A 24,071-nucleotide genomic window follows, 5' to 3' on the forward strand; every position below is an offset into this window, starting at 1 on the left:
CTCAGATTTATTTGCACTGTGACATGATAATGAAAAAAAAAAGTGGTTGCTGGACTGAGAGCTCAGTGGAAATAGGATCTTTCTTACTTTTTCCTTGGTTTTTTTTTTTTTTCCCCATGATTTTGTCTTCCCTGGTTTTCTTCTCTCTTCCCCCTTCCACCCCCTCCCAAAGGCGTCTGGGAATGGTGCTTTTTGTCTGCTGCCCTTTTATCAGAGAAACACAAACTTTTATTGCAAGTCTTTTTTTTTATTTTATTCTTTTATATTTTTTTTTCTTCCTTTTTTTTTTGGGCTACTAACCTTCCTCTCCTACTGGACTGTTGCAAGTCTTGACACTCAATTCCGGTAGACATCTGGCCTTACGCAGACTCCCCCCTTTTTCTGCCAAAGTCCAGATTCCTTTGAAAACCAAAGAGTTTCATTCCCCCCAAAAATGCGTGCTGTTTGTTGTCCTCGAGTGTCATGAAAAGCCCAGCCGACTCACCGAAACTCCTGCGTCGCTCTTTGTCTTTTCTGAGTGAGATCATGATTTCCTTCTCGTTGGGTGTCTTTGGATCAGCGGGTGCCATGTCCGGGAACCCTTTGGGGTGGAGGGTCGCGGACGTGATGTCAGGGAGGAAGTGCTGTCCGGAAGCCCGTGTCTGTCCTTTGTTCGTTGTTGTACGTGGGAGTGGATTCCACGTTGTCACGGTTTCCACAGACCCAGCAGGGCTTCGCGACCTGCCTCCCCTCAGCGCCTGGTTGTCACAAATGGGGACGGGGGGCTGCTGGCATGTCATGTGGGTAGGCCAGGGACGCTGCTAAGTGTCCCACGGTGCACTGCACGGCCCCCACCAACAAAGAATCGCTTCACCCCAAACCTGGAAGTAGTGCCAGCAGGGGTACCTCCGGGGAGGAGAGGGAGGAAGTCCTATAAGTTGAAAGTCACGGTCGCAAGCCCTGAGGGATGGCACCGGTGAGCCAATGTTCTCGTCCCAGAGAGCTGAATTTCCCGTGAAATGTATGTGAAATCCCAGGAGGCCAGCCAGGGCAGGCAAACCCAAACAAAGGTTTTCCAGGATAAGCTGCAAATTCGAGGTCTCAAACCTGTCACAGCACGCTGTGCATTTATTTGCAAACCAGCCGGCAGCACCACTCACTTGGGGGCAGGGGTGGACGTGGGAAGAGGAGACAGATACTGTAAATGTGTACTGATGGGCCCGAAATGATCAATAGAAATTTCACATGGCACCTTTAGCAGCAAGAGTGATGGACTTTGGGGGAAAAAATGGCATCAATGTGGGTGGGCGTTTCTAAGCATCCAAGGGTTACTCTTCAACATGTTCATGACATTAGGATTATTCCAGTAGCACTGATCGTCCATGCGTGTAGCTTCCTTTTCATTTTATGTTTCAAACAGAGCTTCTCTCATGGGTGACAGAATTGTCTCCTAAGTAGCAGCCCAGCAATGGCTAGGAATCGTGCAGACTTGAGTCTCCAAGTTGAGTGGGCTTCTCCTTCGAGAACTCTTGTAAAAGTAGGGTTGATTCTAGAGAGCCTTTTACCTGGGACTTTCTGATTAGGGATAAGACAGAGGTACCTGGACGGTGAATAGGTACAAAGCAAGCTTTGCCAACCTTGGCTCTATAGACATCTGGGACCAGGTAATTCTTTGTCATGGGGGACCGTTTGGGGCATTGTAGGACATTCGTCAGCATCCTTGGCCCCTTCCCACTTGGTGCCCATAGCGGACCTTCTCGGTTGTGACAACCAAGTATGTCGTCTGACACTGGCAGGTGTCCCCTGTGGGCAGCGGGAACCCCTGGAAGTTCCGTGGATTCTTCATAGCAGAATTTCAGTTTCCACATTCCCAGGGGACGTTAGGTGGGTGCAGCCTGGAGCATTGCCCTAACGCGTTTGCTATGACATTCCTGTTTTCTAAAGTCAGAGAAATCTTTGAGGTTATGAAGTTGTTCTCTCTCCCTCCTCTCGAGGGAGACACACTGGTATGTTGTTGAGATCATGTTTCATCCACAATCAGTTACTTCCCCACCAGCTAAGTTGTTTTTTTTTCTGTTTTGTTTTAAACCAAGAGAAGAAACTACACACAGGCGATGGATCAGCTTTTACAGACGTGTGGCTTTTAACTTGGTTTTTCTGTCCATAGGCTGCTGGGAAAGAAAATTTCTGCAGTCCTGTCTCTCTGTGCATCTTCTTTTCCACATTGCAAATCTTTCCTGCTTCCGAAGATGGCAAATGCCGTGTATTTACCAAGCTCCGTGCCAAACAGACTCTCACATATATATATATATATATATGTATACACAGATTGGCAGGTGCAACCCTGAGATCAGAGGGCCAGAGAACATTTTAGATGATGTATCCTTCTCGGTCCTGGAAGGAAAATCAATCTCAATTCTTTTCTCCTACAAAGATCACTACCAATGGCCATAAACACTAAGAATGACTAAGAAAGCCTTCCACCAGAGGAGAAATCTACCGGTAGAGGAAAGGCAAGCAAGGTGACCCCAAGACACTGTGATCAACCTCAGAGTTTTTTGGTGGGACCTAAGCTCTAATGAAACATTGGATGTTCCCCACCATGCCCAAACTTTATTTGATGGAAGACCACAGAAATGTTTATTTAAAAACAGACTTGTGCACAACGTAGAAGAGACCGTGGTTCTTCATAAGGCAATGGCTGCCCCCTTCCAGAATTAATTAGAATGTTAAATTGCCAATGGCCTATGTCCAAGGCCCTTTAAAATTAGACACTGAATTTTGTTGATTTTTGTCTTTTATATATTATTCATTTTTTAATTTTTTCTTTTATCTCTCTCTTTTTTTTTTTACACCATCCTGAAAAAATGCTGACTGATAGACACTGAATTTTGAATTTTGCCTAAATATAATCTCACCGGGGATTCTAAGCTATAGATTGAGCACTGCAAGTCTTCCCTAAAAAAGTAAAAAATGAGAACACACAGGCACTACGGAAAGCTCGCTGCTTTGATTGCAGGAGTTTCCCCATTTCGCAGCCATCAATGGATGACTGATTGCTTGTCTTACATTTCTTGATGGGGCAGATAGAAGGTGCTGGTCTGCAGTCAGCCAGATGGGTTTGGCTGGAAGTGGGACATAATAACAAAGGCCCGCATTTATTGAGCATCTGCTGCGAGGCACAGCCTGGACCAGGTGCTTCGAATGCATTCTTGCTAATCCCCACGTGATCCTTGCAAAGCGGGTTTCATGATACCCATTGTGCAGCTAGGCAAACTGAGACGCAGGGAAGTTAAAACAAGTCTCCCAACACCCTACAATCAACAATTCTTGGATCCAGACCTGATGGAATCCGTAGCCCCTATGTTTTCCCGCTGCCTTTTTCCGAGTTGGGGAAGGGGCGGCTTTAGAAACTTCTAGAAACACTCGCTTTGATTCCGGACTCGTAAAAGAAACAAGCCCCTGTCCGAGTGGACACTGGGTTAGCCTCCTCTGCTTTGTAAAAGTCCCCAAAGCTGAGTCCTTGGGATCTGAATGTTTCCCAAGGGTTTGTAACCAGATTCCTGGTTTTGTTTATGATATACTTAGCACAAGTCAGGGGTAGCTGAATATTTGCGTTTTTGGATAGGACATTGTTACACTTCACGTGGCTTTCACAGAAACTCAAAAGTTGGACTTGGTCCAGCCCAGCGAGCTCAGACTCTGAGACAGGTTGGCTTTGCCCCGGGACATTTCCAGTGCCCTAGGATGACAAGGACTGGGACATCCAAAAGACAGGTTCTGCTGAGCTGAGGGCACTAGGTCTTCTGGACGTAGCCTGAGATCTGGGTCACAAATACTCCACGTAAGAGAGGAGTAGAGAGTGAGCAGGCACATGGCCACGGTTTCCTTCCATGGAGTTCACTGTAGTTACAAAATCTTGGGTTTGATGTTGATTTTATCATCCTGGATATCCTAGACTTTGAGAGCCTTTTTTCTAAAGGAAAGAAAACTTCAAAAAAAAAAAAAAAAAAGAATCAGATCAAGACGAAACTGAGACACGCTGTTTTGAAACGAGTGTGAGACTTCAGTTTCTTGCCTTTTAGATGGTCCCAGGCAGAACGGAGATGAAAAAAAAAATACCAGCCTTGATAGAATCCACTCTGGTCTGTCGTCGAGTTTCTTTGTATTCTGTTTTCAGTCCGCGTGTCTGCATTTTTCCGTGGGACGAAAGGGCGCTCGAAGTGGCATCTTTGGGGAGGGGAAACAATAGGATATGACACTCAGGGTGTCATGGTGGCATCCCTGGCCGGGAGCTGAACTTGGAATGTCAGTCTTACCTTTGCAGGACAATGAAGCATTCTTAGGTTCTGCTTGCGGTCTGCTTGTCTTACAATATATATTCTCAGATAAACTTTCCCTAAGATGTCCCCCGTGTGCAATATTTAGTTATGTAGCTATGAATTAAATATTAAACCACGAGAGTGCTTGGCCAGTGTTGGACAAGAGAGAAGAGAGAGCAATCGTTATTTATTTGGTTCTGGCAATAAACGGAGCATTGTGCAGAATGTTTAATCCCTAGATATTCTTGGGAGATAGGCGGCTCTGGGTTGTTTTGGATATTATTTATTCAATCTTGCATGCATTCATTTGTACATTCCATGAGTGTTCGAGTGTTTTCCATAAACCAGGCACTGTTCTAGGCACTGTGGATACAGGAGTGAACAAAACACGAAAATCCCTTGAACTCATCAAGTTTATATTCTAGTGGAGAGTGGGGAGAAATTATAAATAACAAATAAAACAAAAAAGTAAGACATATGCCTTGTTTCCCTGAAAATAAGACAGGGTCTTTTATTTATTTTTCCTCAAGAAGACACCCTAGGGCTTATTTTCAGGGGATGTGTGTGTGTGTGTGTGTGTGTGTGTGTTTTTTTAGTACGGTACAACAATCTACATTTATTCAAATGTTAAGTCATCTTCTTCTAGAACATCATAATAACTCTCCAAACCCTGAATTCCATCCTGAATGTCTTACAACTCTATTTCCTTTAGAACCATCAGCCCAAGTCTCTCCTGTGGAGCACTAGAGCTCTCACGGGGCAGATGAGAAGGGCTGCTCGTGTTCTTTCCCACTCTGCGACAACATGCATGGGTTGTGCAGATGCCCTGCATAGCCACGCCCAGCACTAGGGCTTATTTTCATAACCATGCCCAGCACCAGGGCTTATTTTCATAGCCACGCCCATCACTAGGGCTTATTTTCATAGCCACGCCCATCACCGGAGCTTATTTTATAGCCACGCCCATCACTAGGGCTGATTTTCATAGCCACGCCCACCACTAGGGCTGATTTTCATAGCCACGCCCAGCACTAGGGCTTATTTTCATAGCCACACCCAGCACTAGGGCTGATTTTCATAGCCACGCCCATCACTAGGGCTTATTTTCATAGCCACGCCCATCACCAGGGCTGATTTTCATAGCCACGCCCATCACCAGGGCTGATTTTCATAGCCACACCCATCACCAGGGCTGATTTTCATAGCACCGCCCAGCACTAAGGCTTATTTTCAGGGTAGGGCTTCTATTGCGCACATGCTCAGACATCCTGCTGGGGCTTATTTTATGGGTAGGTCTTATTTTCGGGGAAACACGGTATTATGAAAGAAGATGATAAGTGCCATAGATAAAAATAAAGTAGGGAAGAGGGATAGGGAATAGCATGGACGAGGGGGCGGGAAATGTAATATTTAAGGAGGTTTGGGGAAGTCTCCATTACACAGGTGACTTTTGAGCAATGCCACAGGAAACTGCAAAAGCCAGCCACGTGCATATCCTGGTGAAGAGTATTGCAAGTTAAGACCGAATGCAAGAGTGTGCCGGCCACGTCTTAGCAATGGCAAAATGGCCACTCTGGCTGCAATTGTAGGACAGGTAATTACAGGTGAAGCCGGGATAGCTTGTGGAGGGAAGGAGAGGAAGGAGAGGGTTAGACCATTGGAAGGATCTTTGCTTTTGCTTTGAGTGAGACAAGAAGCCACCGACATTGAAGGTGGTGGAGGGGTCTGGTTGAGTAGGAACAAGAATTTGTTTGAAAGGGATGACTCTGGCTTCTGAGTCCAGGGGAGGCTATAGGAGGAGTATCATTAGGGAGCAGGGAGACCATTTGGAGGCCATTGCAGCAACTCAGATGAGAGACCACAGTGGCTCGGGTGACAGTGGTCACAGGAGAGGTGGTGAGAAGGGGTAGGATACTGATGGATGTTTAAGGTAGTGTGGCTGGGCGCGGTGGCTCACGCCTGTAATCCTAACACTCTGGGAGGCCGAGGCGGGAGGATCACTTGAGGTCAGGAGTTCGAGACCAGCCTGAGCAAAAGCAAGACTCGGTCTCTACTAAAAATAGAAAAAAATTAGCCAGGGATGGTGGCACATGCCTGTAGTCCAGCTGCTCGGGAGGCTGAGGCAGGAGGATCGCTTGAGCCTGGAAGTTGAGGCTGCAGTGAGCTATGATGACAACATTGCACTCCAGCCTAAGTGACAGAGTGAAAAACCCTGTGTCCAAGAAAAACTGGAAAACAAAAATAGTAGCTCCAAATAATATCTGAGAGTTTGGATGTAGGGTACAGGAGAAAGAATGGAGTCAAGATGACTCTGAGCTTTGGGGACTGGACAAGTGAAAGAATGGTTTCCATCGGTTGAAATTAGGAAGTCTATAGGAAGAACAGATTTGTGGAGGAAGATGAGGACTTCTGTTTTGAGCATGTTAAGTTTGAGATGTGCATTCACCATCATTTCCGTCTCTGTTGGATGGAACTGGAAACAGATGCTTGCAGTGGTTAAGCACCTTGCAGAAAATGGCCAAGGAAGAAATAGTAACTTGTCCAACCAGGTCTGACTGGTCCCCAAATCGTGTCCACAACTCCCACACTTTTTTGCCTTAATCCTTCGATTTCCATTTGAATACATCTCAGAGTAGTGTGAGAGCCGTTTAAATGTGCAGAAAAACCATCAAACACAATTTTATCCACTTTAAACGCCAAGTGTTCCGTGTTGCAAGCCATTTACATTTTAGCTGATTTTTATTTCCTCCCGTCTTGTCCTTTCATGCCGGTCCTTCTGAGCCATTTCTTTACCAAAAGATAGGCAGGACCAGGCGACAAAAAAAGCCACAGAGGACTTGAATAATGTATATTGAGAGCGACTGTCCGTGTCTGAACTCCCCATAGAGCAATGCAAAATCGCAGGCTGAGCGTGTAATTCGATAATGGTTAAAATGACCTCCTACGGACATACATTGCTCGGGATATGGGCTCAGATAGATGTACCCACATCTCAGTTCTGCGGTTGATATTAATATCCACCCAAAAGCAAATTAATTATATAACCCACTTCCCCCAAAAGGTTGTAATTTTTGCAGCGTAGCGTGTTGGGCATGCTAGCCTGGGCAGACGGCTACCTTCCCGCCGAGCTCATGGAGGAAGGGCCAGCCGGGCACAGAGAGCAAGACTGCATAAGGCAACTTAATGCACTCTGTCCCGGGGCCTTATAGATGTCCGATGGACACATCAATAGCTTCTCTGGGAGGAGGACAAGGTTCAAGGGGTGGACCTGAGAGTCCAGACAGACTGCATGGGTTGCTTTTCTGCAGAAGCAGTCCCGAAGGTGGCTCAAGCTTCCCAGGCCCGTCCCCAAGTCACACCCAAAGTCACGTCAAGGGGGTCTGTCCCTGAAGTGCCATCTGTCTTCTGGCAGACCGACATTTCCAGGTAGCCAGGAACCCTCCTGCTAGCGCCGTCCATCACAGTCTCCCTTCAGAGCACCAGGAAACTTCGCTCACTGTTGCCACCCCCTTCCCGTAAATTTCCCATCAATTACTTACTCGGATGCTTCTTCCGAGCAGCTGAGAACAGGGGTCCTGGGACAAACATCTCCCCCACGGCCCTCCCTGTCTTCCCGGCTGCTTTCATAAATCATCCCCTGGTAGGCTTGGGGTGGATGGGGGGTTCTTTCACCGTTGTCACCTCCTCTTTCCTGAAAAATGCCAGTGTCGTTACTCTGCTCAAGTCAGGTGACAAATAATCGCCAGGTGTAACCTTGAAAGACAAAAGAAGTCCTGCAAAAACAGGCCATGCACTTGGGAAGAGGGGTGGGATCCACAAGGCACGTGATAAGCCTCCGATTCCCGGGCACCCCGGGATTTATGGCCGCAGTAGAAGTAGGCAGGTGCCCCGTTTGCAGGCTCTCTTGGGTTTTTGTTTCTTTCTTGATGGAGAGAAAAAAGCGTGATATTTACACTCTTGCAGAACAAGAAGAACCTCTATTTGGGTTGCATAACTGATTTCCTATGCTGCTACCGTGTTTCCCCGAAAATAAGCCCTCCCCATGAAATAAGCCCTAGCAGGATGTCTAAGCATGTGCGCAGTAGAAGCCCTACCCCGAAAATAAGCCCTAGTGCTGGGCGTGGCTATGAAAATAAGCCCTAGTGCTGGGCGTGGCTATGAAAATAAGCCCTAGTGCTGGGCGTGGCTATGAAAATAAGCCCTAGTGATGGGCGTGGCCATGAAAATAAGCCCTAGTGATGGGCGTGGCTATGAAAATAAGCCCTGGTGCTGGGCGTGGCTATGAAAATAAGCCCTAGTGCTGGGCGTGGCTACGCAGCACATCTGCACAACCCATGCATGTCCTCGCGGAGCGGGAAAGAACACGAGCAGCCCTTCTCATCTGCCCCGTGAGAGCTCTATGGCTCCACATGAGAGATCGGGGGCCAGTGGTTCTCAAGGAAATAGAGTCTCAAGACATTCAGGATGGGATTCGGGGTTTGGAGAGTGATGATGATGTTCCAGAAGAAGACGACTTCACTCTATTTGAATCAGTGTGGATGGTTGTACCGTACTTAAAAAAAAATAACACATCCCCTGAAGATAAGCCCTAGGGTGTCTTCTGGAGGAAAACTAAATACAACACCCTGTCTTATTTTGGGGGAAACATGGTATATTGAATGTTAAGATTTATTTTCCCCCTCTACTAGGAATCTGGTCCGTTGTGAGCTGGGGGTGCAGCCGGGGAGCCCTCCGCCCCGTGATTCCTGGGGCAACGGGGGTGGAGGGCACGAGCCCCTCCCCCCGTGTCCCCTCCTTTGCTGGCCCTGCGGTCCCCCTTGCCGGGCGTCTGTCTGCAGGGCCGCCCGCTCGCCCGTCCTATTGACAGCGGCCTTCCAGCGTGCCCCCCCAGTGGACGTGCGATTCTCAGTCCCTTTTCTTAGACCTGTCGCGTCGCAAAAAAAGCGCTGGGGGCTCAGCAGGGACAGGAGATGACTCTTGCATCCGCTTTCTTCTTTGGTGTTCCCTGCCAATCTCAGAGGCCCCCAGCTCCTTTGCATGCTAATAAGCACCAGGGTGGCCGTAGCCGCAGACGGCCACCAGCGGGCCTGTCCCCACCGCTGGCTTTACGGACTGGAGTCACAGCCCTCGTTTCCCGGGGAACCTTTCTTCCCCTGCCCCCTCCTTGACAGTTTGGTCCCGAGCCATCCTTGTCTTGGGAGAAGCCCCCTGAAACCCCCCGCAAATGGGTCTATGTTGCCAATAAGGAGTGTTGTTTTTTTTTTGACAAAGGGACCGTGACAACTCCCTCCCCCCATGTCGGGGAAATGGAGCCACTGTGTATTTCGCTAACGGTCATCGCTGGCAATCCTGAGTCTCGGGCCAGGGAAGAAATGACATCACAGACCTAAATGGGAAACGCCAGTGGTTCTTGAGACAGTACGAGTGCTCGGGAAGTGACAGAGTAGGAAAGACAGGTGGCATTCAGGTGTGGCGTCTCCCCCTTCCTCGCGTTGGGGACAAGACGCCGTGTGAATGGGCGATCGTCTCTAAGGGAGACTGTTGAAGAAGGAATCTTCAACCTTGATGTCTACTCTCTGCATGTCTTTGTTGTTTTGTTTTTTTTTAATTTTATTTTTCTTTTATTTTTTGTTTAATTTTTTACTTTATATTATTATTCACTTTTTAGTTTTTTATTTAGTTTTTTTGGACTACGGACTTAAACCTTCCGCTGACTCCGGATGTCTTTGGAAAAGAAAGCGCTGGACTCGTTCACGGGTGTGAGATTTTGCCAAAGTCCCACCTTTGCCCCATGGATGCCTGCCTTAGAACGTTAATCTTAGAGTCTGTTAGTTAGCACGTAGTTTTAAAAAATACTCACCTTTTTAATTTCGTGTTGGGAGGTATTTTAAAAGATTCTACTGAAAAAAAAATTTAAAAGAATAAAAGATTCTACTGAGTAGAAACAGTCACAGGAGTGAGGGTGAAAACATGCATTATTTGCATGCTATAGGGTCAAAATACGGAGAGCTTTGTATGCATTTTGTCATTTTTTTTTTTTTTTTTGAGACAGAGTCTCACTTTGTTGTCCAGGCTGGAGTGAGTGCCGTGGCGTCAGCCTAGCTCACAGCAACCTCAAACTCCTGGGCTCAAGCGATCCTCCTGCCTCGGCCTCCCGAGTAGCTGGGACTACAGGCATGCGCCACCATGCCCGGCTCATTTTTTATATATATATCAGTTGGCCAATTAATTTCTTTCTATTTATAGTAGAGACGGGGTCTCGCTCTTGCTCAGGCTGGTTTTGAACTCCTGACCTTGAGCAATCCGCCCGCCTCGGCCTCCCAAGAGCTAGGATTACAGGCGTGAGCCACAGCGCCCGGCCTGCATTTTGTCATTTGATCGTAGCACCAGCTATCTTGGGTGTGGGTACTGCTATGGTCCTAGCCTTCAGACAACAGATCTGAGTGGAGAGAGGTTGAGTCACTTGCTTCCCAATGGCACCATGGTCCAATGGCGGATAGGATTCCAGCCCAGGTCTGTCTGAGTCCCAAACTCGGGCGACACTTCAGAGCAAAATGAAGACAAGCCCCCAACCCCCACCCTTCAGCCAGCTGCTATTTCCTAGGTTGGTACCCAGGCTCAAGCTCCGGCCTTGGGATCTGATCTTTCACTGGTGCCTTGGAACAAGAGGTCGGTACACTCATTCTTGTTCGCGTTGGTGTTGGCAATCTCTCAAAGCCACGGGTGCAGAGTCTATACCTGCTGGGTTGCCCATCACGCTGGCTCTCAGTGAGCATGCCCAGTTTGGAATGGAAAGAATCAGGGCGACTGGTTATTTGTAGTTAGTGAGTAAGTAATACTCGGAACACCAGAACCTGACCACAAACCGCCGGTGTGATTGGCGCCAAAGAGTGTTCTCTGCTAGGGACAAAAAAACTCCTAAGCCTGCATCGGCCCCTTCCTTGCTGGGACTTTGAGCAAGGAAGGACCTGCTTGTGGGAAGCCTGGGACTTTGAGCGCTCCGTGTCTCCATTTCTCTCGACTTGAATTTGCGAAATGAACAGGTGGACTGAAAAACCTTTGGGATGCTCTACAGTTCAGACATCCCAGAGATTTTTTGTTGTTGTTGTTGTTCCCCTCGGTGATTGGCGGGCCAGAATGTAGAAGCTGCCGCCTTTGGTTCTTGGTTCTTGACCACGCACAGAGCTATACACCAGTCAGCAGGAGTCTTGATAACTCGCTGTGTGGCATCGGGCAGGCCTCAAGGGGTTAATGGACCCTCAAAAGATGGGCGAAAGGAAAGCAGAGGGCGACTTCAGTTCAGCAGCCCTTTATCGATGGGATCGGATGTTCGCTTTTTGTTGTATCTTTTTCTTTGCAAGGTGCAAATGGCATTGCGGAAAAAAGCATCTAAGTCAGAAATACCGACATTGCAATATTTCTGGGGGAGTGAGGAGTCAGAGGGTTCTAAAATAGTCTGAAGAGACATTGCTCGAGGGTCCTGGCTTCCTCTTGTCACCGTGCGTGAGTGGGGGTGAGCAGCCCGTGGTCTTAACCAAGCCCTCCTTCCAGGGCGGCGGAAGGGTTCACGTGGGGGTCCTGGAGACAGACGTGCTATCTTCATAGCCTGACTCTTCCCTGTCCTGGCTCTGTGACGCTGGGCAAGGGATGTCACCTCTCTGACCCTCAGTCTCTTCTTCTGTATAAAGCAATACTGGTAGGACCTGAGCCTCCAGGCTGCTGTTGGGATTCAATGGGGGAAACCAGTGTTCGCCAACCCAGCGTCCTGCTCAGACTGAAAGAGCGCCGTGGGGTGGCCTCTGTCGGTCTAAATACCTAATTGTGCCCAATTAGCCCAGCATTAGCCCTGTGAGTCAGATCCCCGGGGGTCCTGTCTTTCCAACCCGCGTGGAAACACGACGCAGAGTTTGTAGCATGCTTCTTCTGCCACGGCTCTAGCTTTCCCATGTTCCTTCGTTTCCATAAATATTTGCTGACCGGCTACAGAGTGGAAAGCGGTTGAATAAACATGGGTGAGTTGCAGCCACCATAGTTCTTCTAGGTGACAAGCCCACCGGTCTTCCTGGAACTAGATCTCTCAACCTCTACCCTTGCACTTGCGTTCTTTTTCCGGTGGAGCGGTTGTTGCCTTTCCCCATGGTGAGACACTCACGCGATAGTCATTTGTCACTGTATCTGTCACTATATTTGTCACTATAATTGGCAAGGGCAGTCCTGAACCTTGGGCACAAGTCTTGCATCCTCTCTGATCACATGCTTTCCTGGTAAAGTCTGACTCTGTGCTGCGTTAGACAAAGTCAGAATAAGAGCAGAATCAAGGCGAGCTTGTTGTCCTTATGAAAAGATACAACAGAATAGGTTTTGAATGGAGTGATTTAAATGTCATTTGCATATTCGCATAATGTCATTTGCATATTCTATAGAATCCCAGGGAAGGGGCCTTGAAGGGTAATTAACAGTCTCAAAACAGAACTCCGCCCACCTGGCTCAGAGTGCCTGTTATCCGCCTGGTTGTCAAACCTGCTTAGCTGGGAAGAGTCTTGACTTAGCTTGGTGACGGGTCCCAGTCTATGACACGGCTCTTAGGCTTTCAGACCTGGTTATTTCTGACCTGTTGTCAGCCAGTCCTGCGGACTAGTCCTGAGAACTAGTTGGTCAGCACGCCCCATTGCACACTTCGTATGTACAGAGTCTCATCTGCACAGGTTGCGTGGACTTCTGAATCAGCTCAGGTGCCCTGGCCCCCACCCCTTCCCCGTCCAGTGCTGTCTCTAAGCCCCAGAATCTTCTAGATCCACCCAGAAGCTTCCATCTGGCCCTATGCCACGTGCATCCCTGACCTCCACCTTCCCCTTCTTGTTTTCCTCCTTGAGTCCTTATGACATCTTCACCAGATGGGGAACTCCATCTTCACCTGGATGTCCAGGTCCTCGGTAACCTTGGCAACGCTGGGGATCTTACTCTTTTTAGGTCTACAGCCCGTCTCATCCAAGCCTCCCAGAAACAAAAGCCTGGGGAGCCCACACACCCGGGATGCTGACCTTGGCGTTTCTAAGTAACAAGCAGAGATTACATTGTTTGAGAGTCTTGCTCTCAGAGTTGGGAGAAAAATCATTCTCTGTTAACACAAGTTGGGTTTTTGTTTTGTTTCGTTTTTTTCCCCAAGAGAGAAAAAAAAAAAAAAAAGAGCCCTGTTGGCAAAAAAGGAAGCTATTTCAGCTGCAAATTTAAGGAATTAAATGTTCCCGAGAGCAAGAACTCTCAGATACGCAGCCAATAAATAACATGCACGAAGTGACGCACTCCCTTTTACTGTCACATCTCAGTGACGCACGTTGATGTAAAATTGAGTGCCTGGGAAAAAGCTGGGAAAGATCAGGCAGAAATTTCCCTTAGAATATAAAAGCTGAAACGTGTGTTTATTTGATCGTCCAAATGACAGCTCCATTATAAAGTCATAACAGATCCATTAATTAGCCTGCTAGATTTCAGCAGCTGTTTTTCCTTCATTTTGGTAAGTTAGCAATAAACGAAGAGTGTTTCCTAGCAGATGATGCACCTTGAGAATTTCCCAATGGCTTTTTTTTTTGCAGATCTTAACAACATTAGGCAGATCATGTGTACAGTGAGTCGTGCTGAAGTTTTGCATTCTTTTTTTCCAAGTCAGTCTCATTCAAGTCTCCAAATAATAAAAACACACCTAGGCGTGGCTCAGATGCAGCTAATCCGGATATCAGAAAGATACTAGAAAGATTTCAAGGCATCATATTGAAAAATGACTCCTTCTTCATTTCATGAGCCACCCATGTTGGTTGCACCTCAGCTAAATTATCAGTGAGGTTGTCACTAACTTGACCATTTTTCCTTCCGCTGTGACTTTTCCCAACGGATATACGTGTCCACTTGTGCCAAAGTCACGTGGGAAGCAGAACACAAAGTTATTGTGGTCAGGTCGTTTTGAAAAGACCAAATGGTCTCCAATAATAGTCCCTGTCTCTGCGATTGAGTTTCACCGGGTTGTTGGGTGATTAAATGAGATGATGTATATAAAAAGTCTTCGGACAGTGTCTGGCATATGATATAAATGCGCTGTGGCTTTTCTAATTCTGCCTCTACACATTGCCTACTTTTAGGCTGTACCTTTTCATGACCACAACTGATCACTAAATTACTATTTCCGTCAACTCTCTTTTTGCTCCCCCTATGAAGGGACTGTTTGTGTATCGAAGTGACTGTCCCTACCGATGTCAAGTCTTGCCTTGTTCACTTGATTACTCTAAGACAACTGTGTTTCTTCCTCCTAACCAAGCAGGCATTACCACCCGGGATTCCATACTCTTTAAGTCCAACCCATTTCCTAGAAATAAATCTGTCTTTGACTCCCAGCGCTGTTTTTTCCAATCTTCCCCATCTCTGTAAGTGTTGGGGCCATCTGTCCAGGCGCCCAAACCAGGAACCGGAAAAGCCATCCCTGGTACGACCCTCTCCCCTCCCCCCCCACAGCCAAGCTGGCATTTCGACCTAAACACACAACACAAGCCTCGAACCCACCCACGTCCCCCCTCCCTGGATGCTCTGCGCCCTAACCCAAGCCACCATCGATCGCCTCCTGCTTAGTCAAATATCTCAGCTTCTGGGAGAGTTTTCTTTTCCTTTTCCTTTTTTTTTTTTTTTTTGAGACAGAGTCTCACTCTGTTGCCCAGGCTAGAGTGAGTGCCATGGCGTCAGCCTCGCTCACAGCAGCCTCCAACTCCTGGGCTCAAGCGATCCTCCTGCCTCAGCCTCCCGAGTAGCTGGGGACTACAGACATGCGCCACCATGCCCGGCTAATTTTTTCTATATGTTTTTAGTTGGCCAATTCATTTCTTTCTATTTTTAGTAGAGACGGGGGGTCTCGCTCTTGCTCAAGCTGGTTTCGAACTCCTGACCTCGAGCGATCCTCCCGCCTCGGCCTCCCAGAGTGCTGGCCACTGTCATGGCCACATGACAGGCGGGAGCCACCGCGCCCGGCCAGTGAGCAGTTTTCTTGTTTGCATTTACACGGTGTTCCCAGCCAGTCTGCATGCAGTAGGCAAAGTAAAATTTTTTGAAACAAGAGTCAGATCATGTCTTACTTTAACTGAAAACTCTTCTGTGATTTTCCGTCTCGTGCAGAAGGAAATCCAAACTCATCATTATGGGCTGTGAGCTCTGCTGGCCTGACCCCGGGGAATGCCAGCCTCAGGGGGGCCTCTTGCTAGAAGGAACCATCCCAGCCTGTTTGTTTCATACGACTCATCTCAATGAATAATCATTGTGTGTGTGTGTGTCTTTAAGAGACAGGTTCTTGCTCTGTTACCCAGACTAGAGTGCAGGGTTGCAATCACAGCTCACCGCAACCTCCACCTCCTGGCCTCAAGCGATCCTCCTGCCTTGGCCTCCTAAGTAGCTGGGACTACAGGCACAAGCCACCACATGAAAGGCTAATTTTTTATTTTTTTGTAGAGACAGGGTCTCGCTGTGTTGCCCAGGCTGGTCTTGAACTCCTGGCCTCAATCAGTCCTCCTGCCTTAGCCTCCCAAAGTGCTGGGATTACAGGTGTGAGCCACCCCACCCAGCCTATTTTTGTCATCATTTAATTAATGTCAGTTTCCCTGTGTTCCATATAAGTTCCATGAGGGCAGAGGCTATGTGAGTTTTGTTCATCACTGTATTCCTAGTACTTTTTATAATTTTTGGAACATAGTAGTTGCTCGATAAATATTGAACACACAGGCCAGGTGCTGGCTCATGCCTGCAATCCTAGCAGTCGGGCTGGGGCGGGAGGATTGCTTGAGGTCAGGAGTTTTAAGACCAGCCTGAGCAAGAGTGAGACCCCCGTCTCTACTAAAAACAGAAAAATTAGCCGGGCGTGGTGGCGCATGCCTGTAGTCTCAGATACTCGGGAGGCTGGGGCAGGAGGATTGCTTGAGCCCAGGAGTCCAAACTTGCAGTGAGCTACGATGATGCCACTGGACTCTACCCAGGGTGACAGAGCGAGACTCTGTCGCCCCCCCCCCCAGAAAAAGTTTAACAAACAAATGAGCTCATCCCAAATTCTAATTGTGCCTTTATATTATCTTCTTATCAAAGTAACATTTTAAAATATCAAAATCGGTCGCTCATAATTGAAAATATCTGTGTGCAAGTCATTAAACCACTCTCAGAGATTTGTAGGGTCTATCCAGGAACCTCATTCGAAAAGCCTTCTATAATTGTATCCCAAAGCCTGTATATGCATCAAAACACTTTAGGTTCAATGCCAGATATTTTTATTTTGGTATAGATGCTCAAATCGGGCTCCTTCCTTCCAGACTGCAAACTCTATTAAGATGTTCAGAATGACTACACCACATCATAATATTCATAAGATGAGAGTGCAAATGGAAACAGCAATGTTTCTATCTCCTAAAGTGAAAAAGTTAAAGCCAAGTGTATTACTATATATTTTATATATAATATTTTAAATATATAATATATAATAATATTTTAAATTTAATATTTAAATATATATACATTTTAAATTTATATATTTAAAATATTTAAATATGTAAAATATACCTTAAAAATATATTTTATATATTTAAATATTTATATATTTAAATATTTAAATATTTATATATTTAAATATTTAAATGTATATATGTAATAAATATATATAAATATATTTAAATATATAAAATATATTTAATATATATATTATATATATATTTTAAATATATATATTTTAAATTTCCCTATCAGCTACTATTGAACTTTTTATAATGGCTTGTGTTTACTAGAAAAACATCTTTGGCACTTTTATGAATGGTGTCACTTTGAACACGCCTGGTCGTAGCAATGGAATTAATATCAGGCTACATGTTTCACGTGGCGCTATTTGTATATTAGGCATAAAAGGGCACGCTGGTAATTCCAGTTAACAAAAATCACAAAGTTAATGAGGAATATAAAAAATACTGACCAGAAGGAAGTGACACTTGAAATGTGTTTTCATTGCGTTTTCACATCTTGTTCTTCCTTCTTAAAACTCATTTCCCTCTGAAAAGCCAAGAGCATCATATTAGGAAGCAGTGTGTCCTCAGACCCCGGGCCAGCAGCTTAGGGTCCCAGTGGCAACGACTTCTGCAATCGCTAATGAGGCAATGGACGTCGAATATCTCAGTGCACCCGTTGGGGCCGGCCCCTTGCCTGTTCTACAAGAAGCTGTCATACCAAATTTTTGTCCTGACTCCGTGGGCACTTTGATTCCTAAACCTTTCTGAGAAACCTAATCTGAAATCAAAGTCAAGTTTCTTAGATGCGGTCAGACAAGGTCACATTTAGAACAGTCGAGTGAGCCTGCAGATCAAAGTTGAAAGGCAATAATGCCTTCCTCCCAGGGTTGGCAGGGACCTACCTGCTTGGTTACCTGCCAGTTTCCAAACGTGCCTTTTTTTACCTCTTCCCCTTGGACTGGGAGAACGAGAGTTTTTTTTCCTCTGGAAAAACGGTTGAAGCATTTCCTGAAATCACTTAATGGTGCACTTTTATCCCAATTAGTGAATCACAAGGCATTTTGTTGTTGAAGAAATAATCTTACTATTTCACAGTAAGGACTTCCTGAAATCAGAATTTCCTGATAATTTCGGGTTCATGAATGTGTTTTGTTTTTTTTTTGCCTAAATTATCAGGATTTATACACACCGTTGAGTGAGCCCAAATGCCTTACAGGACTGCTGCTGTAATACCCAGGGACATTTTTTTCACCCATTGCCATCTTTCTTCCCTATTGAGCCTTGAGTTGTAGTCCAAAATGGAGCTGGAAAAGAGAACAGTAACTTGTTAGGCAAATTGTCTGAACATCTCACGATGCCGGGGTTTTTTGTGGGTTGTTTCCACTGCTTTGCAATTGTGAATTGTGCTGCTGTAAACATTCGAGTGCAGGTGTCTTTTCTGTAGAGTATCATTGGATCTTTTGGGTAAAGTGCCCATCAATTCATGAGTGGATTAATAAAATGTGGTATATGGACACCATGGAGCACTACTCAGCTCTAAGAAACAACGGTGATCCGGCACCTCTTGTATATTCCCGGATAGAGCTGGAACCCATTCTACTAAGGGAAGTTTCCCAAGAATGGAAAAACAAGCACCACATGGACTCACCAGCAAACTGGTATTAACTGAGCAGCACCTAAGTGGACACATAGGAACGACATTAATTGGGTGTTGGGCAGGTGGGAGGGGGGAGAAGGGGGCGGGTATAGACACACATAATGAGTGAGATGTGCACCATCTGGGGGATGGTCACACTTCAAGCTCAGACTTGTGGGGGGATGGGTGGCAAGGGCATTATTTGAAACCTTAAAATATGTACCTGCATAATAATGCTGAAATAAAAAAAAATATTCTCCAAAAAAAAAAACTCCATGTGATTAAAAAAACAACCACAACAACCACCTTGCGTTGCTTTGTGTTGCAGTGCTCTGTGTCTTGCGGCCGGGGCCATAAGCAAAGAAACGTTCACTGCCTGGCGAAAGACGGAAGCCGTTTGGAAATTGATCACTGCAAACACCTTCCTAAGCCACCTGGGCACAGGAGGTGCCGAGGAGGAAGATGCCCCAAGTGGAAGGCTGGCGCCTGGAGCCAGGTGAGCGCCCCTTGTCCCCCCCCCCCCACACTGCTTCCTTACCTTCAGCCACGTGGCGGCTGGCACCAGCTGTGTGCTTGCTTGTTTCTCTGCATGGCCTGGGTTTTGCAGAGGGCAGCTCAGGGCCTGGGAGGGAGGAACCTCTGCCTGCATAGTCAGGGCGCTCAACGAACAGTGCGACCTTGGGCAGGTGCCTTCAGCCCTTGGAGCTTTGCAAAATGTCTCTGATCGGGTGGTTCTGAGGATGCATGCGAAGAGGGCACGGTGTCAGACCTAGCACGCACCGCCCCTCAAGACTTCACGGATGGCATTGCATTTGTTAATCGCCATGTGGAAAACCACTCATTCTATTCACACAATCGCCTATATGCATCCAAAAAAAAAAAAAAAAAAGGAGTATTAAGATAAAAAAAAATAGAAAAAAAAAAAAAGAAACCACTCGTTCAACAAACAGCACCTCATGCTTACAAAGAAAAAAAAAAGAAAAAGTAAAAGTAATTTTATAAAAAAAGACAAACAAAAAACACTCATTCAGACTGCACTAAAACTGGCCGTTGTCACCCGGCAGGGAATGAGTCTGAATGTACCCCGGAGGTTCTAGAAGGAAGAGCTGTCTGCAGAGAAAATATTTCTTGGCCCATTTGACTGTTTGCAACAGAGGCGGGTGACAGGAGGGAGAGTTCTCTGTCATTTTCCTAGCCATGTGGCCTTGGGTGATTTTGTTTAACCTCCCTGAGCCTACTTCGTACGGTTCTTATGAAGATTTAATGCAAATCGTGAATGCCAAGTGCTTTGCAGGGGTCTCGAATCGAATAGACAGGGGTCCCCAAACTTTTGAAATAGGGGGGCCAGGTCACCGTCCCCCAGACCGTTGGAGAGTGCGCACTGTGGGCCCGGGACGAGTCGGCTGCTAAGCAGGACAGGCAGCGGCGGCAAAAACACCCAGTGGCGGGCTGCATGTGGCCCTCGGGCCGTGGTTTGAGGACCCCTGGAAGAGACTCTCAAGAGTAATATTTTATTTGCATGAGCATGATGTGCGTATGAGATGGGAAAGAGAGGGTGAGAACCCAAGTTACCGATTCCAATGAGACTCCACTCATTCCAAACATCTCCTCAAGCTAGGCAGGAACTGGGTGTGAGAGTTGCCCTGTAGAATTTGAAGCAGGAACTTTAAAAACCTCTGTTTACCTATAAACTCTGGGGACGTGTGCACCAAAGCCATCCATAGCTAGTGCTTAGAGTCACCTCCTAACTCCCACCCTTGTGCATTTTCTCAGCCTGGTGGAAGGGGCAAGCTTCAAAGTTAAGGAGGCACGATTTCTCTTAAAACATTCTGTATTTAATGCTCATCTTTCTCTCCATGGATCTGATTCAACGAGGTTTTGCTGGATTTCTGGAGCAGCAAGCAGATAACTCCTGAGGATGGGTGGGAAATTAGGTTCTCAAAAAGTGGGCAGAGCCTACAGCCAGAACTGAGTCTTCCAGAGCCAGGAGCAAACACAGCTAGGGGAGGATTTGAGCAATCCTCCAATTCAACATGACGGATGGAAAATTCCTCCAGAAACCTGAATTTGGCTTACCTGCCCTGAGCTGGCATCATGGTCGTCCATCCCAATATTCCGGGTGACAAAAATGTGAATCGTGGCAGATCTGTCCCCAGCACAGTGGCCTTGTTGCTCTGGGGGCTTTTTATCATAAGGAAACACGGATTTGGGTTTGTGTGTTTGTTTTAATTGAACAGTCAAAGACTCTGAACCCAGGCAGAGCTAGTCCCTCCTCTGGCTTCCTTAAGGGAGCATATTCAAGGCAGTATTTCCTGGTCATCCTTCCTCTTGGTTTCTCTGAGTGACCATTGTCATCTGTTAATTTCCAGCCCTTTTATTTTTGGAGCTGTTCAATTCATGTCAAAGCCTGCAGCTGACATTATTTAAGATACCATGATAATTAGCTTGTCTTCCGATAGACATTCATGCTCTATTATTTTTATTTTTTTCTTTTATTTAAAAAAAAATTATTTATCTTTTTTTTTTCTCTTTTTTTTGACCAACTCAAAAGTCATATGTTGTTTTTCTTTATGTTCCTCGGTCTCTACTTAACTCTTTGTATTCCCCTTGAATATTAAGTTCAGAGCATGCAAATGACGCTCATTTTAAAGGCCAATTTATTCACACAAAAAAAAGACAATTTAAAAAAAAAAATCTTTTGCTCTTTATTGGTAAACACAGAGTGTGTTTCAATCTAGCATCGTATGTGTGATCTTGCTGGGAAACCTAAACTTGCTTACAAAGCTGGGATGATTAGATTTAAACCCTGGGGGATTTTATGAACATAAGGTAATAGGATTATCAGAATGCCTCCCCAGAAAAAAAAAAAAAAAAAAAACCCTCACCTGTTCAAAACATTGCTTAGAAAACTCAAGTCACCTCTGCAGAAAATGCAAGTAAACACAGTTATGTAATGGTCTGTGGCCAGCCTTCTAATATCCTGGTTTGATTTGTAGAAATGAATTATAAAAGCAGGCAAGACGGGGTGCTGCGTGGGTAAAATTCGATTTGTACAATTTGGACCCAATGGTGGATGGAAAAACATGATCCGCGTGATTAAAGATTATTGGCTTACCCATGATTGGGTGGTAAACAGCAATATCTCGAAGGCAGCAAGAGTAAGCAAGAGTAATGATTGTCTTTTTGCAACAATATTTGGAAGATTTTATATCTGGGCCCTCTGCTTTCTGCTGGTAGCTAGAGTCTGGTTACCCTGTCTCCGAAGGTAGGAAGAATAATTAGTGCAATTTCTCATTGTGTCAAAATGTCTGATGATAATAAGACGTGTAGGGTATTAGGACAGGAGATCGTTTGAGCCATGCCGGCCTTCAGCCTCTACCCCAAAATTGGCCTTTTGAGGTTCTAAGTGGAATGTTTCATTTCTACATCTTTTGAAATCTTGCATTTGTAAAGGCAAATCAGGTTTATTATTTTGGCGGGGCAAAGGGGGGTAACTTCAATAAAGTTTTAAAGGGTTTTTTTCTCCCTCAAAAGTTTAGGTTCAATTTGTTTCGCTGTTTATTTTTTTTTATTATTTTGATCGAGAGCTAAGGGATGCCCCTGAAATTTTAAGACAAAAATCAGCATCAGATTCTTGAATCAGACTGACAAATACAGAGACTCTGAATTCCCACGATACAAAAACATTCCAGACTAAAATTTTTTAAACTTATCCTATTCCTACAGAATGGTATTTTTTTTTTAAAATAAAGGTCAGAAATAAAAAAGAATAAATGATGAGATTAGAATGAAAGTTACACTTCATCCTTCACCCATCACGAATTGGTGGGTCAATCCATCAACCCTGAGATTCAGGTATCTTTCTCAATTCAACACCTTTGAGGTGAGGATGGGCCACATGAACGGGAGTGTCATGATTTAATTAACTGCCCTGTTTTGTTTCTTAGCGACACAGAATATAGTGCTGTGTCTGTAAACAGCGTTGTCTTAGATTCAACGAAATAATAATTAAGTTTAAAAAGATCTTCAGGGGTGGGTAATTAAAATGTGGTACATGCTCACGATGGAATACCACTCAATTCTAAGAAAGGACAGCGAGCTGGCACCGTTTATGCTATCCTGCATTAAGCTTAAGCCCATTATCCAAAGTGAGGGGACACAAGATCTGAAAAATGGGCTCCACGTGTACTCGCCATCAAATTGGTACTGACTGATTAACACTGTGGCGTTCAAATGGTGGTAGTGCCCACCAGGGATTTGGGGGGGAGGGAGACCCACATCCTAGGGGTGTGGGGAGCATTGTGGGGGGGAAGGGAATGCCTCTGACCCTTCTTAGGGAGAGGCAAAGATATACAAGGTAACCAAAATGCCAAAAAAGAAAAAAAAACTTTTATCAGGTGGTGGGCAGGTGGTGGGGGAGGGGAAGGGTGTATACTTACATAATGGGTGTGGTGGGCACCACCTAGGGGCTTGGACATGCTTGAAGCTCTGGCACAGTGGGGGGGGGAGGGGAATATATGTAACCTAACAATTTCTGTACCCTCATAATATAATGAAATCAAAAAAGAAAGAAAGAAAGAGAGAGAGAGAAAGAAAGGAAGGGAAGGGAAGGGAAGGGAAGGGAAGGGAAGGGAAGGGAAGGGAAGGGAAGGGAAGGGAAGGGAAGGGAAAGGAAGGGAAGGGGGAAGGGGAGAGGAGGGGAGGGGGGGGAGGGGAGGGGAGGGGGGGGAGGGAAGGGAAGGGAAGGGAAGGGAAGGGAAGGGAAGGGAAGGGAAGGGAAGGGAAGGGAAGGGAAGGGAAGGGAAGGGGGAAGGGGAAAAAAATACATTAACTCCAGGATCCAGTAGTGTAAACAGAAACAATTAAAGAAAACGTTTACAAATATTAAAACTGAGCATGATATGGCAATTCCATATCGATAAAAATTAAAGTATGAAAAAAAAAAAAACAAAAAAAGATCTTCAGTGCTGAATGCCGAAGTGGAAACTGACAAATTGCATTATGAATCTACCGGCCCTTCTTGGTTCCAACTTTTCGTACAGTTGTAACTAGAGCAGCTTGGTTCTGGTGTCTGACTCTGGGGGATTCTTCAAGTGTTTCGTGGCAAATGTGTGGCTCGTGTTCTATGAGACATTGAGGAAGCCATATATATGCACATGGTCGGTGATGAAAGCTAGACTTTCTCCATTTACTTTGTTTTTCTTTGAACTGTGAGCATTGGTATTGCATTGTTTGGATAACAGGCTTCTCCCCACGCCCTTTGGTGACAGGCTGCAAAAGGCCACATCATACTAGCGCCATATTGAAAAACTAGGAGCCAAATGCTAATCTGTAGTAGCTATGCTACGTTTGCTAAGACAAATTTGACTTTGTTGTTTTTGTTTGTTTGTTTTGTTTTGTTTTTGCTTGAGCTAGGGCGATTATCTCTATTTTATTTATTTGTAGAGCATCTACCTAAAAGGTTCATTAGGAAGTCTAAAATATATTTTGCATAAAATGCTCAGCATAGAGCTAAGCAAACTGGGGGTGATTTTGTACGCCATGGGACATTTGGAGACAGTTGTGGTTGTCCCAACTTCGGGCCTGCAAGGCCAATGCAACTGGCATCGAGCGGGCACA

General features: G+C 45.8%; 1 protein-coding gene and 1 long non-coding RNA gene across 2 annotated transcripts in view; one reads left to right on the forward strand and one right to left on the reverse strand.

Moving 5' to 3' along the window:
- ADAMTS9 (ADAM metallopeptidase with thrombospondin type 1 motif 9) overlaps nucleotides 1-24,071 on the forward strand; it is a 186,137-nt gene that overhangs the window by 121,652 nt on the left and 40,414 nt on the right. Inside the window, exon 29 of the mRNA XM_075998801.1 lies at nucleotides 18,781-18,948. Coding sequence (XP_075854916.1) covers nucleotides 18,781-18,948 — 168 coding nt within the window. The remainder of the gene's footprint in view (nucleotides 1-18,780; nucleotides 18,949-24,071) is intronic.
- Nucleotides 16,576-19,381, reverse strand: LOC142865599 (uncharacterized). Its single transcript, XR_012915797.1, has 3 exons — nucleotides 18,991-19,381; nucleotides 17,284-18,120; nucleotides 16,576-16,727 (listed from the first exon to the last, which is right to left on the reverse strand). It is a non-coding gene; the product is annotated as an uncharacterized LOC142865599 (long non-coding RNA).

The sequence above is a fragment of the Microcebus murinus genome, chromosome 30 (assembly GCF_040939455.1).
Source record: "Microcebus murinus isolate Inina chromosome 30, M.murinus_Inina_mat1.0, whole genome shotgun sequence".
Taxonomy (NCBI): Eukaryota; Metazoa; Chordata; class Mammalia; order Primates; family Cheirogaleidae; genus Microcebus; species Microcebus murinus.